At 36.1% G+C, this 16,021-nt stretch overlaps 1 protein-coding gene across 3 annotated transcripts in view; it reads right to left on the reverse strand.

Annotated features, from left to right (window-relative positions):
- The window catches only part of Dync1i2 (dynein cytoplasmic 1 intermediate chain 2), a 69,790-nt gene that overhangs the window by 19,880 nt on the left and 33,889 nt on the right, over positions 1–16,021 (reverse strand). For all 3 annotated transcript variants that reach the window (XM_045147105.1, XM_004660352.2, XM_045147104.1), the window contains 8 exons: positions 5,253–5,348; positions 4,885–5,047; positions 4,674–4,773; positions 4,083–4,208; positions 3,059–3,205; positions 2,508–2,621; positions 2,100–2,233; positions 1,135–1,279 (listed from right to left, as the gene is read on the reverse strand). In XM_045147105.1, the coding sequence (XP_045003040.1) occupies positions 1,135–1,279; positions 2,100–2,233; positions 2,508–2,621; positions 3,059–3,205; positions 4,083–4,208; positions 4,674–4,773; positions 4,885–5,047; positions 5,253–5,348 (1,025 nt within the window). The remainder of the gene's footprint in view (positions 1–1,134; positions 1,280–2,099; positions 2,234–2,507; positions 2,622–3,058; positions 3,206–4,082; positions 4,209–4,673; positions 4,774–4,884; positions 5,048–5,252; positions 5,349–16,021) is intronic.

The raw sequence follows: 16,021 nt of genomic DNA on the forward strand, positions 1-16,021 counted from the left end.
TTCACTCACTGCAATAGTGAAGAACATCTCTTAATATCACTAGGTTTACTCAAACTCAAACTGAAGAAACTAGATGGTTTCATGGTAAAGAATTCAAAAAGTTGACTTTTAGGATAAGGTGGTGGATAGGAAAAATAAAGCTTAAAACTGACTTTAAATAGAATCTCATGCACTGTGGGGTGCCATTTTACTAGAAACAATATGATGCTGTAGAAAAACTAGACCGCAAGCCAGTTATGATTTTAAGAATTTAAGAATTTTTTGTTTTGTTTTGTTTTTCTAGGTAGGGTCTTGTTCTAGCCCAGGCTGACCTGAAATTCACCATGTAGTCTTATGCTGGCCTTGAACTCACAATGATCCTCCTACTTCTGCCTCCTGAGTGCTGGGATTAAAGCCATGTACCAGCACACCTGGCAAGATTCTTTAATTATAAAATGAGGTCAGATGTCACTACAAAGTGTCACTGGAAGAATGTTCCCTACTCAGGTCTGTCTTCAGACTAGGATAGGGCAAAGTCACATTCACTGGGATTGTTAAAGGATCCAGAAACACTTTATCACATACGTAGGTGTTTCAAATCACTGAAGTTTAGCAAGACCAAAACAAACTATATTATTTATTACAGAACAAGATAAAAGTCACTATGCCTTCATAATGCTTTCTTAATGATTCAAGTTTATTGTGTATAGCTTTATTGTATAGTAGGACTTATTATAAATAAGTTTGTTTTTTTCCACTTCCCAAAAGCTCTATGAGCCAATAGCTCAGAATAAGCCTCTTAGCTCTCCATACAGCAAACGCATGAGTTTATATAAGGCTGGATGAAATTACATGAGGTACTGTGTTAACTACCCAGAGGCCTTTCCTCCAACTCAGTCCAGAGTAACCAGACTTGTGATTGAAAAGCCTGAAGTGGTGGCAAGACTGATCTTCAGTTATTTGTGGGGTCACCATATCTGCCAGAACCCTAATATCAAAACTACAATATCATGCATGCTTCATGTAACTTCTTAACAGGTTTTATCGATTAGTAAACAATTCTAAGCCATTTAAATGCATTCTCTTTCCTAGGTAGTGTTAGAGCACCACCTTGTGTCAGAAAACTGACCACATAAGAACCTATATTTTAGATACCTTAGTTGTCCAAAGTTTTACTGTCCAGTCAAATGATGAAGTGACAAAAAGATGTGAGAAGTCTACTGCTCCAACAGCTGCATGACAATGGATGCCAGTAATTGGTCCTTGATGTCCTTCAAACATCTCACTGATTCCAGCTTTGCTATTTCACAAAAATCAGAATGTTAGGGAATCCTTGTAAGTAAGCCACATATAAACACATCTTACTATGGATCTACATGTCAGACTTAACTTGGTGCTCACAGTACGTCAGCATAACTCACGCTGATTATTATTCTCAGATGTGATAACACCTTCATAGTAGAAAGTAAATCATACTGTTAACAGACTGAAAAGTCCAATATAACAGGTGGTAGAATAAGGATAACTATTATGATAACTATCATAAAACGATCTGGGCTACTTTTATATCAAAAGCTTGGAGGTGAAGTGATCTGTATTTGAAATAAAATATAGTTCTCAATTTAAGGAGGCAATTGATGCAGAACAATTAGACAATTTCAAAACACACTGAACAGTAAGAAAAATATTCATTAATTTAAAATGTGTACATGACATTATTATGTAGTTATCAGTAGAAGTGAGCTCAAAGTCCAAATAAATCAAAATGGGAAAACAGTTGATAATCTTATTTATAAATTTGAAGGCCAGTATGTGGCACTGCATATTTTATTTGTAATTGCTCAATGTTCCTCCCTGTCAGTATCTTCTATGAGCATCTGTCCACACAAAACAACCTATAGTACACGACACCTCACAAAATCCAGAACACATTAGGAATCCCAAGTACTTTTTGTTAAAAAAAAAAAAAAACACTTTAAATTTTATGTGTCCAAATTTAATACATCACAAGTAAGGAGTAATTCTAGGACAGAACTCTCCTCAAGTAAGTGGCAATTCATTTCAATGAGATTATTCAAGGGAAATTATAAATGATTGCTAATTCCAGTTTAGGGGTTTACCTGCCGTGGCGGCATGCTGTGTACACAGAGCCTTCTTCACTCCCCACGACAAAGTTGTTGACATCTCCGACAGGGAAGGACATAGATGTCACAGCTACTGCTTTTGACTGTTTGTGAACCAATTCCATGCTATCCTACACAGGAAAAAAAAAAATGAGAAATTTTATAAAGATCTGGTTTTAAATTTTCATAGAAAAACTTCTACTTTAAACTAGTCTGCCAACTCTTCTTTTGACATACTATTTATATAAACATACCTTAGTTAAATGAAGCATGTTTGAAAATAATACATATACATAGCAAACTATATAACATATGTCGAGGTTTATAATCTGTTTTTTTTTTAAAGTTTATGAAAAGACATACACTAAAGTATATACAAAATTTAAAAAGTAACATTTAAACTACCTGCGGATGGGAAAGCATGTCCAAACTCCAAGAACAAATTTTTCCATCAGTAGAGATGCTGATCAGATTATGAGCATTTTGTGTTCCAACAACATTTACACAATAGACAGGGTGCTGAAGACATTAAAGAAAGTTTTCAGAGGTTATTTTATCAAAACGAAAACAGTCTAATTACAGACATTCTGTTTCATATCACAACAGCTTTGTGACCCGAGAGTGTATGGATTTTTGTAGGTATTAGAGATTGAGCTCAGGCCGTGAGCCCTGCTAGGCAAGCCCTCTATCAATGAGCGATAGCCTCAGCCCTGAGAATATTTTTAATGTGAAGTTTGTTGCTATTCTGTTGATTAACAAAAGGCTGTCTCAAAAGAGAAAAGAGTTCCTGATAAATGCATACCCCAAAATACAGAAAAAGGCCTTCGTTGTTGGTTGCTAAATGATGAGGAGTTCAAACATCAAAGGAAGTGCATTGTGTAACCACTCTGAGGGATGGTAAGCAGTTAATGGTGAAGGAGCACAGAAGTCTAATGGAAATAACCTGGTGCACTTACTGTGTGTGCGGCAGCTGACAGTGGAGTTCTTTGCACTGGAGTTCTTTTATTGCTACGGTTATCCCAAAGCACAATCTGGCCTGAATACGTACCACCAACAACAAGATTTGGATGAAATTTTGCAAATGTAGCAGACATTACAGCTGACTGCAAACAAGTAGAAATTTTATAGTTAAGATTTAAGTGGGAAAAGTCTTACAAATTATAAAAAAGAATCTATTATGTGAAACACTTCCCTCTTTATTGTAAGGTATGAGAAATAATAAAACCAAATTCATTAAATTTTAATTTTGAGTAATAAATATAAAAATATATTTTAGAATACTTTTTGCTTAAAAGCCAAATGTGATGTTTATATAAATGTTTACACAGTTTATCAAAAAAGCAAAAATGTACTTCACTTGATTATAATGTTAAAAAGATAAAAATAATTAGCCTGGGACTCACTGATCTGACTATAATCTGACAAGAAAGGTATTCTAGTTTTGACTTGGGGTAACTGTTATTCAGGATATTGACATTATTAAAAGGATTTTAATTTATGCGACCAGAAAAATTTACAAATTCTAACCTTCTATTAAATCTACTTTAAAACTCTGCATCTGTTTCTTACTTCAACCACATGTTTCTACTTAAAACTATCTAGTTCCAACTCCTCAAGCCACGTATAAGTAATCCAGTGGGCCAGCCATCTAATTGTATATTCAGCAAGTAAGTTCCTGAGAAACTCTTCTAGAAAAGACATCCTTTAAAAGGTCCCTTCTATGATCAATCACAATAACAACTGCAAAGGACTTTAGGTGTGATTAAACATTATAAGAGATGCCAAAAAAGCTACAAAAGGCAGATCATGTTGAACTGAGAAGTATTCAGCTTTCTGTTAACATCTGTTTGCAAATATGGAGTGGTTTAGTAAATGCCAATCCAATGAAATCATTATGTTGACAAGGAAAGAAAAAAGGCACTTGTCTAAATTCATTAACAAACCCTTAAACTTGGGGAAGGCTGTAAAAGACCACCTTACCTGGCAGTGGAACACATACTCTGGGGTAGTCTTCTTGTATTTCATATTCCACACAAGGGCTACCCCGTCAGGCTCATGAGGAGCATCTTCATTGTTATTGTAGGAAGCCACAAGTAACTCTGGGTACTGCTCACACAAGCAAGTGGGGGAAAAGTCTATGCATTACAAGAAATATTTCAAGTTCCTAATTATCTGACTACCTATCAGACTGTTCTGAAGATATAAGAAAGATTATCTCTATAACTATATTCATCAAGATACTAGTCCAAATTTACCTTATTACCATTAGTTTTTTAAAATGTCTTAATGTTAAACACTTGATTAAAATGTGAGTTTAAATTTTATACAAAGTATTCAGTGAGTAATTAAATAAATAAAACTGGGTCTTATCAAAAATGTTCTGAATTTAAAATACAAATGTTTTCAGAACTTTCTTTCAATGTACATGAGACAGAATGAGTATGGAAACATTAGAACCATTTTAAATGACATATATTGGCTCAACTACAAAATTCCTATAATTAGAATAAAACTACATGCTAATTATAATTCAAAAATGAGTAATTAACAACCAATTTTATTATACTTTACCTGAGATGACCAATCCAAACAACTAACAACTCGATGCTTTGACCAACGTTCATCAAAAAATTGCCGATTTAATGACAGTTTAGCACCTGCTTGGATCTCTCTATAGAAAAAGACCAAGCCCCCCCACAAGACAGTGTTATAAGCTGCATCACTTTTAATCCTAAAATAATTTAACATTGCTGAAGCTATAATCTTAGCAATGAAGCATTACCCTTCTTTGTCTTCCAAATCTCTCCCACTGTAGTCAAAGAAGATGTTAATCTGCTCAGAAAGAGCTCTTTCTACGATCCTTGTAGAATGGTCAAAGAAACTTAAAAATTCTTCTGAGTGCAAAATTTGTTGTTTTTCTTCTTCAGTTAGCTCATGGGGGGGAGCTGGAAAACAATTTTTATTTTGAAATATAACTTAGGTAGTCAAATCATGTCAACTCAAGATCACAGTTTGGATCAAGAAATACCACACATTCTTTTAAACCCGATGTACCGTGAGGAGCATTTTGTTCTATTTTAGTACATAAATAAGAAGAGAAATCTTAGCCAGAATCAGAAGAAAGTTTTAAAACCAAATTCTTTAAGATACCTTTATTATCACTTTCTTCATCTTTTTTTAGAGTTTTCTCTTCTTCAGGTTCAACAGGAGGCTTGGGAGCAACTACATCATCATCTTCTTCATCATCTAAATAAAAAAATGGAACAATACAATAACAATTATTTCTATGAAAATAATTAATAACTTTTGAGAGAGTATTTCAGAAGGTATCACAACTCCCTAGATAAATGTAAGTTGCTCTGATAAGACAAAGTACAAGTGAAATGAATTTGACCCAGCACCATCTTAAACAATTAGGCAGGCTCTCTTCATTTTTATGCATACCTATGTGGTATCAGCAGTTGTACTAAATTCCGTAGCTACATAAGCATAAAGGAGACATGCAAGCAAATAGTATGAATTCCTCACAGGACTCTCTAAAGGCTTGCAAGCACTATCATTCCAGACAGAACAACATCAACTCCTGCATAGTTTTATATAGCATGCTGACACATTAATGCTACAGAATGAAGAAAATCAAATGTCTGAAATCGCCCACAGAGCTGGCTGCTCACTTGTGATCTGAAACCATCAGTGTCTAATGGGTCTTCCTATGGCACAAAGACGGCTTACATTAACTCTCAGGTTGCTATTTGAGAGGCAGATTTTAAAGATAATAGCTATGAGATCACATTTTCTATTCTGTCATTTTAAATGCAAGTCTCATTCTCTACCATTGTATGATGGGGCAATAAGTACTTAAAACAATGTTTTCTTTAATTTTCATAAAACTATACTGAGATACACAATTTTATGACTTTTAAAAACTATCAAGTCCCTTACATCCCCAAACCAGGAAATAACTTAGAATCGTTTCTTTAAAAAGACCTTTAAAGGTTATAGGACCCCCTCACTACTTTCCTTTACAAACCAAGGTAGACTTTCAGGAAGAAAACATGTATTTTTATTGCTCAGCATGTCTTGCCTTTCTACAAGGGGATGGTGGCAGGCATCTGCTGCAGACTGCATCTCGGACCAATGAAAGCCATTCAGTAAGAGATTTTTCCTTGTTTGTTACAGCTATTTCCTTGACCCACATATAAAACTATCTAAAACACACGCACATATATACAACCTACACAAAAGAATGGCCAAAGATGGGAACCAGCTGCCAAGTCATGGTCCCAGCAGCCAGGCCAGCTGACTAGATAGCAACAACCAGATGGCACTGCTGGGATTGTGTCTTTCTGCTACAAGGTGGCAATGGGATGGCATAACATTCTTCCGCTTGACTGCTTCCAATCCTGTGTCTCTCCCCAATGGTGAGCCTGTGCAATTACCCACACTCCAGGAGGCCTACAGACAAGCCTTTACCCTGCAAACAAAATGCAGCTTGTAGGCCACACCAGCTGCCAAAACCACACACATAGTGTTAGATTTAGAGAGCTATGAAAATCTTTCTAACTCTATAGTATAAGCAATAAAAATGTAACTGTACCTGCGGAAAGAAAGCTTTAAATGACAGTGTGTAATGTGCACAATGACACAACCTCCAACTTAATCAAAATGATAATGACGTATGCCAATCCCACATTACTTGAAATTGAGCGATTTTTACGTTCTGACAAGTTTACAGAACTAGGATAAATGGCACGAATGATTTCAATATATGCTCATACTTTTGAACCAAATGGTGAAGGTTAAAATTTTTCCTTTCAAGGGCCTCAATCAGCCACAAAGGAAAACAGTAATCACTGTCTTTTCAGCCAGCCCAACCGCATTTGTCAGCCCTTTCTCCGTCAATGCAGCCAGAGCAATCAACCTGCCAAACATTCAGAATGGAAAAACAATCTGAAAATACAGGGTATAATGCACCTGCCAGTGAAAATGGCCATTTCAAGAAAAGCTAGTGATCTCAGTGACCCTGCTGAGGAGGCGGTGGTGCAAAGGGGAAAGAACACGTAAAAGAATTCTTAGTGATCGCCACTCTCTTGCACATTGACACTTCCTTACAAAGCATGCCAATTACAGCTTTTGTGCTACTTAAAAAAAATGAAAGCTTTTTTGGGCAAAATAATCACATAGAGAAACAGAAAGACACTACTCCTTTTTAGATGAATTCTCATATACAAAGGATTATTAATCTGAAAACAGGATAACTGGTAGTGATTCTATACTGTACTCCTTAAACGTTGAGGATAAAACTTTGCCATAAAATAACCCACAGGTTTAGTGTAACAAAATAACTTAATTACATTTACCTTAAAAGCTGACTTCTAGAATAATAGGATATTTTACAGGTATTAAAAATAGTATAAAAAACCAAAATATATTTCATAAACAAAAGCTTTCCTAAGTAATTTTTGTTAACTAGCAAAGTTCACTATGTAAATTCTAAAGTTAAGGACAGAAACTCTGAGTCACTCTGGACAAGTTATTCTTGAGCATTGTGAATTATAAATTACAGCTTCCTCCCCACATTTTCTTTTCCTCCCTCTACTTTGTTGCATTAGATGACGTCTAGTGGCAGGTGCCAAATTTCTGCCATAATGTACATGGTCAGTACTTCAGTGATAAGTGACCTAGGAATCTACATACTTAACAGAAAACATCCTGTTTACAGACACTCTTTCCTTTACTATTTACATGTAGATAAAGTGTCTGCCTGCTACACAGCATGTGCAGGGCCACTTTGTAGTAGCTGGATGATGAGTATCAACTACTTAATATACATGCTCTTAGAATTTTACTTTAGAGTCAATGAGTGTGCCTCCCTTTCTATAAAGACTAAACATGGATTTGAAAACTATAATTGGCATTTAAACCCAAACTTCAGAAAGATGATTATGCTAAATAATTTCTAAAGACAAAAATGGCAGAATGCGCTATCTTTTGTTTTAAAGCTGATCTTAAACAATTATCTACACATATCAAACAGAGGAAGTTCCTCTGGAACAAACATACTTCTCTTACTACAAACTAATCCCAGCTATTACAGGACTACTAATACTGTCAATAAATACAGTCTTACATGTTTATAGATTTTAAGCTAGTAAGTTCTTACATAGTAAGCTATAATATATTTTAAAACTGGGAAAGACTAACAGTACAGGAAGACTAAAATGGGCCTGACATGCCACATCAATTTACTGATGAATATTCATTACACTATGCTAAGTGGTTAACTCCATGCTTTCTGACAGGGAAGCTAAGGTTACAAACTGAGCAGTGAAGAGTGCAGAAAAGTAGCAGTTACTTTTGAAATGACAAATCTCTTGTCAATGAATGCTGAAACTAGGTTTAATGAACCATTGGATTTTTACTTTGAGTTAACATCAAAATTGTGATGTATTTTGGTGAGATGGAAAGAAAAACTGCTCTGTAAATTAAGCTGTACCTAGAGAGAGATCAAGGAATGAATTCCAGCTGTCGGAACAATCTGCTACAAGGGAGTAGGTTAATCCAAGTTAAATCATCTGTGAAATGGGTGGCTTTTGTTAAACTGAAGAAGGTGTTTTCAGAACAAATTTTCTCATTTATGTCATATTATATTTAAGAACAAGCTGTGAAATATATTTTGAATCATTTTAAGAGTAATATGCCAAATTTTAGAATACTCTTACTACATGAACATTGCTACTTATGTCTTTACCACTTATGATTGTCAGTATGAAGTTGATAAACAAATCCCATCTTTTGTGCATTATTGTTTAGGAAGTACATTTACTGGCAACCAATATATTATGTAGTTTTATTATACTGGTAAGCACCATTTTAAGATAATCTAGTATCCCATGAAGAATTCCTAACAAAGCAGATTCATGGTACAAAGGAAGTTGCTACTATGTTCTGAAAATCAAGAAATGTGATGCTTATAAAAACATGAATCCACTTATGAAAACTCAACCATAAGTTGAATTATTATTTTTTTATTATATTTCTAATTATTATTATGAATAAGTTGGCAAACATCTATAAAAACATTACAGCAAATTCCTGAACTACTAGTTTAAAAATAGATACTAGGAGGCTGGAGAGATAAGTTAGTGGTTAGCAAGACTCTTGCAAAGCCTGCCAATCCAGTTTCAATTCCCCAGTACCCACATGAAACCAGATACACAAAGTGGTGCATATCAAATAAATAAATATATTTAAAAACAAACAAGTACAAATTTGTTTCAGCATATCCTTTTATTTTTTTGAAAGAGAGAAAAAGAGGCAGATGGGGGGGGGAAATGGGCGTGCCACAGCTTCTACCCACTGCCAACAAACTCCAGACGCATGTGCCACCTTGTGCTTTCTGCTTTACAAGGGTCCTGGGGAACTGAGCCTGGGTCCTTTGGCTTTGCCTACAAGTGCCTCAACTGCCCATATCATTTTTTATTCAAGTGTGTGCGCCCATGTTTTTGAGTGTGGAGGGGACAACCTTAGGTGTCATCCTCAGTAATGCCACCCACTTGTTGTGGAACATGATCTCTTGTGGCCTAGAGCTAGACTGGCTGGCCAGCAACCCCAGGGATTCTCCTATCTCTGCCTCTCCAGTTCCAGAATTATATGCCACCATACTTGGCTATGTTTTTGTTTTGCTTGTGTACATGTGTGTGTTGTGATGTGGCATGTGGCATATGCATGTGTATGCACCCTTACAGTGCCCCATGTGCTTGACTGTGGTGGCCAGAACAGAATGCTGGTGGTCCTGTTCCACTACTCTTCTTTTCTGTTTTTATTTTTATTTTTTGTTTATTTATTTGAGAGCGACAGAGAAAGAGAGAATGGGCGCGTCAGGGCTTCCAGCCACTGCAAACGAAATCCAGACGTGTGTGCCCCCTTGTGCATCTGGCTAACGTGGGTCCTGGGGAATCCGAGCCTCGAACCGGGGTCCTTAGGCTTCACAGGCAAGCGCATAACGGCTAAGCCATCTCTCCAGCCCAAGTTTTTGATTTTGGTTTTTTGAGATAGGGTCTCATTGTAGCCCAGGCTGATCTGGAATTCACTATGTAGTCTCAGGTGGCCTCCTCGAATTCACAGTGATTTTCCCACCCCGGCCACCTGAGTGCTGGGATTAAAGGTGTGAGCCACCATGTCCGGCCCCTCTTCTGCCAATTCTTATTTTGAGCCAGTCGCTTACTGATACTGAAGCTTACTATTTTTTCACAAGCCTAGGCAATTCCCTGGTGTCTGCCCCCTTTGCAGGAATGGAATTACACATGCCATGACCAACCAGTTTTTTTTTTTTTCCTGAGGTAGGGTCTCACTCTAGCCCAGGCTGACCTGGAATTCACTATGTAGTCTCAGGGTGGCCTTGAACTCATGGCAATCCTCCTACCTCTGCCTTCTAAGTGCTGGGACTAAAGGTGTGCGCCACCACGCCTGGCTCATGCCCAGCTGTTTATGCAGGTTCTGGAGATTTGAACTTGTATGGTTTGGGCCCTTTTAGACCCTTATGCTTGTCCAGGAAGCTTATCAACTGCGAAGCCATCTCTCTAGCCTCACACTTGGCATTTTACATGGGTTCTGAGATCAAGCTCATGTCCTCATGCTTGCAAGGCAACAACTTTACCAACTGAGCTGTCTCATTAGCTCTCTATGTAACTTTTAAATATAAAACTTGGCTTTTATTTAGGTTTTACTGGCATAATTAATAGAATCTGTTATCTCTAATATCAAATACTACATTTTACTAAGGCCTTAGCTTCAGATACTCTACTTCAGGTCTTTTAGTTCAAAACTAAGAACAGATGTTGTAATGTCATTATATTTATATTCTGACAGACTGAGGGTTAAACCTAATTTATCAAATAATTATTTCAGAATTTTCAAAAGCTCCATTTTAGATAAAGATAATGCTGTATTAATTAGAAAGCCCAGAAATTTGGTTTACATGGGAAATGTGGATTCTAGATGATATGATTATACAATAAAAGATTGATGAACTTGAGAGATGGTTTAGTGGTTAAGGCATTTGCCTGCAAAGCCAAAAGATCCCAGTTTGACTCTCCAGGACCCACATAAGCCAGATGTACAGGGTGGCACACGCATCTGGAGTTGGTCTGCAGTGGCTAGAGGCCCTGGCATGCCCATTATCTCTCTGCCTCTTTCTTTCTCTCAAATAAATAAAAAAATATATTTTAAAATATTTCTTTTATTTATTTATTTATTTATTTGAAAGAGGGGGTGAGAAAAAGAGGCAGAGAGAGAGAGAGAGAGAGAGAAAATGGGAGCGGCAGGGCTTCCAGCCATTGCAAACAAATTCCAGATGCATGTGCCTCCATGTATATCTGGCGTACATGGATATTAGGGAATTGAACCTGGGTTCTTAGGCTTCACAGACACATGCCTTAACTGCTAAGCCATCTCTCCAGCCCAATAAAATATATTTTTAAAAAAAGATTGTATGATTTATATACAATAATCTTCTATATATTATAAATGCTCACCAACAGGTTCTGAGAAAAAAAAAAAAACGTGACCATTAAACCACATACAATACATTACAATTCCTTTACATGTAAGGAAAGTGAAATGGAGTAAGAACATGACACTTCATTAGTGATCATGAGCCAGGCTGTTCTGCTTATAGCCCTGATGTTTCTCCTACTGTGGATATTAGGTTCATCAATTAACTTCCCAGGACCTCAGTTTCTAAAAATGTAAACAAGGTAATTATATGAAATAGCCTTTAGGATTTCTTCCTACCTTAAGTTCTTTTTTCTAAAAATAACAACTGGAGAGTTAGATAAGAGAAAATAACTCCATCTTCAATAGAGTTAAAACTTATAAAGGTAAAGGCAGTAACTCCAAGGAGTATATATCTGTGGACATCACTCTGGCCTGAAGCGGTTTACCCACTGAGAAGAAAATTGACTGAGGTCACATGGTCTTAGTCAATTTCATTCTCAGTAGGTGCTTTAAGACAGCAAGGCACCTTGGTTCAGAAGCAGTACTACCAACTTACAGCATAAACTTGACAGCAAAAGTAGCTACAATGGGGAAAGAAAAAACAAGGCAAAACAAAACTGTCTTTAAAAAAAAGTTTGGCCACTTAAGAGAAAATAAAATGGAAGATAGGTAAGAATTTTGACCAATTTTTACTCACATTACTTCTGCAATGATTACACTGCTGCCTGCCTGGATTTATTGCCTGTTACATGCCAGTTGTGATTCTCCATATTGTTCCTCATGTTGAGTTTTAAAACTTGTCAGAGTTATATTAAACTAAACCCTAAGTGCTTGAGATTAAACTAAGCCTTATGCATGTCAGACAAGCACTCTATCACTGAATACCCTCAGTCCTATAAAGTAATTCTTCTTTTTAATTTTTAAAACTTTATTATTTGTGTGTGCATGTGTTCGTGTGTGCACACATGCCTGTGCCATGGCGCACATGTGGAGAACAGTTGTCTGTGCTCTACTTTCTTTGAGACAATGTCCCTTGAGTATGACAGCTGTTATGTGGTGGCTAGGGAACTGAACCACAGGCCAGCAGGATTTGCAAGCAAGTGCCTCTAACAGCTAAGCTATCACCCTAGGGCACTTGTTAAGTAATTCTTAATGGTAACCACCCAGGCTGAGCTTGAGGACCACTGTATTAAATCAATGGGAAAGAATGCATGCAATTAAGTGCAAAGTGCTTACTATAAAAGTCTCAATTTTAAGAATTTTTTCTTGCCCTCTAAAATGTTTATAACCTGAGAAAGAAATTTAATGCATGAAGTTAATTGTAACGGTAGAAATTATCTCATAAGTAGTTGCAAAGTTAGGGATGGCTTCATGGTATGACGGTATGATTCTCATTCTTCTTCACTTATATATTTCAATCTGTAACTAAAATGACCACAGAAGCAGAGAAAAGATCATCCTGTGCCTTCATCTACAGGAAGCAGACACTCAACAAACTCAGAGACTCAATTAATATTTGCTATACAGTAAATAAACAGGCATGGACTTTTATAAAGCTTATATCTAAATCTAGGCTGTACAGGAAAACATTTTCAAAGGATGGTGAAGTAGACATACTCACTGGATGCTGGGCCTCGTTTACCCACCTTGTCATTTTCATTTCTGTCATTGAAGTAATACTCTAACAACAGTAAAAATCAAAGGTGCTCACTCTTTACTCTGATAGTCTCAGAGACTATCACCAAAATATTATCCTAATTCAGACACACTGGTAACTTAGACCATGAAGTTCTTTAAACTACAGGTCTACAGGAATAAATTTAGTGTGCTATTTTTTAAAAAAGAAATATAGAAAGAGAAGAGATGGTACTGTTTTATAAAATTTGTAGCTGTTTGTATTGGAGTAGAATAAAACTTAAATTACTTACTACGGGTTACAAGCATAGAAGCATGAAAGTCACTGCTTCGTGGAAGCACGGAGAAGACACATGCTCCTCGGGATCAGTCTGACTTGCTACTAGCCATGTGACCCTTGATAAACCAACTTTCTTCAGCTTCACTTCTTCACCGGTAAATAAGAACCAATGCTTGACTTCCAGAGTTTTGGTGAGATCAGAAATAAAATATCTCATATAATACCTGATGTTTAGTCAGCACTCTTGTCATTATAATTTCTAGTCATCAATTTAAGCATAACATTTTGAGAACTATTAATGCTCTTATGATATGTTTAAGATATGTTAACAGGTTTAGTTTGGTTCACAGGCTAGAGAGAACACAAAATAAGAATGTGCTTGTATGTATGCATTGACATAAAACTGAATTCAAGAAGGCTCTTCAGGAGAATCAATACTGGCTTCATTTCTGGACTTCAGAGCAAACAATAATTAGGATATTGTCATATTAAAGCATTACAGAAATAATTATGACATTAACATTTGAAAACAACCCATTTTTAGTAATACATTCCAGAGTGAAAATCAGAAAACAAACACCTCATGTAGGCAAAATTATTCTCCTGAAAGGTGGGCATGGTGGCACATGTCTTTAATCCCAGCACTTGGGAGGCAGGGGAGGATCGCTGTGAGTTCAAGGCCACCCTGAGACTACACAGGGAATTCTAGGTCAGCCTGGGCTAGAGCAAGACCCTACCAAATAAATAAATAAATAAATAAATAAATATATATATATATATATATATATTTTTTTTTTCTTTCTCCTGTGTAGGCAAGAGTAGTTAATTCTTGCACTGAGTATTAACTACATGCCAGACATTGCTCAGGTCAGGCATCACAGCAAGAAAAAAAGCAGTCTCCATGATCATGGAAAACCTAGAAGAGAAGCTTAAACAGAATAATGCTAAAGGCCTTGCGTACAATGAAAAGAACAGTTTTACCTTGAGCTTGTGGGTCGTAAACTTATCTAACAAATTATGATCATGTTTATTTTTTAAGTCACTTGCAAGGTAAAATTAAGAAAAATAGTTTTTTAAAGGATGTCAGTCTTATGTTATGCCAGTTATATATTCAAATTTATTCAAGGGTACACATTCACATCTTAAAAATTATAAGTATACCAAATATAAGCAATTAAAATGCAAATTCACGTAGAATGCAAAGTTGCATGTGTATACATATGCATTATAGAACCTTTAAAAATACTCATAGAAAATTGTATATACTTATTGAAAACAAAACATTAACAATGGGCATTATTCAGTAGTAACCACAGATTTTCTCTTTATATCCTTCCTGAACTTTCTAAAACCTCTAGATATAATACTATAATAATTAGAAAACATTATTTTTAAAAATGAAGGTCTTCACTTACATTTAATATCATTGTAGCTGTAACAGGCATTATCCTAAATAGCTCCAGAATACTCTACATTTCAAACATTCAAAATGCGCTTTGTAACGTGATGGTATAACTAAAAATACAATCTCCAAATTAACAGTTTAAAAAAACTGTTAAAATGAGTCATTGTGACCTCATTTGGCTATTTTGCTCACTTTCTGAGTTAACATGTCTAATAACATAGCTCCAGAAAATTATATATATAATATTCTAACTGATGAACTAGTTAATGAAATAGTATTTTCTGGACACTATAGAATCCTGTAGATTTAGTACTGTCCGTACTGATAATTAACTCCTTCCCTCTCTTCCTCCCTTCCTTTTTCCCTCTCCCCATCCATACTCTTTCTTTCTTCAAAGTTGTTGGTGTTTCAACTAAGTTTACCATTAGTGGCTTGGTTGTGTTTTTCCTATAAGGCAAGAGATCTTATACCAATCAATGGGGAAGTAGAAATTTCAAAAATGCATCCATAGAAATGAACATTTACATAGTAATAATAATACTAGGACAAAAATGTTACCTTAGCTGGGCGTGGTGGCACACGCCTTTAATCCCAGCACTTGGGCGACAGAGGTAGGAGGATCGCCGTGAGTTCAAGGCTACCCTGAGACTACAGTGAATTCCAGGTCAGCCTGAGCTTGAGTGAGACCCTACCTCATAAAACCAAATAAAAAGATTACCTTAGTTTCCTCAAAATTTCTCTCCTAACTTCCTTCCTTCTTTACCCCCTTCCTCCTTCCCTTTTGCCATCCCACCCTACTTCTTTGTTACTGTTTAGAGAGACTTTATTAGATTAAGAGGGAGAGGAGATGATATAAAGAGCTCTTGTCCATGAGAAGTCAAGAGCTGCATAAACACCTCCTCAAAAATTCATAATCATTGCAGGTGTGTCTGATACTGACAATGCTTCCTGGAAGTAAATAACAGGAAATATTTATAGTATTCATTTCGCTTCCCTTTTCTAAGAGCAGAAAAAGGAGAGTTGTTAAAAGTACATGTGGTGAAATTCTCTGCCCCCTCTTTGTCTCTCTTTCTCTCTCTCTAAAATAAAAAAGGTAAAAAA

The sequence above is a fragment of the Jaculus jaculus genome, chromosome 4 (assembly GCF_020740685.1).
Source record: "Jaculus jaculus isolate mJacJac1 chromosome 4, mJacJac1.mat.Y.cur, whole genome shotgun sequence".
Taxonomy (NCBI): domain Eukaryota; kingdom Metazoa; phylum Chordata; class Mammalia; order Rodentia; family Dipodidae; genus Jaculus; species Jaculus jaculus.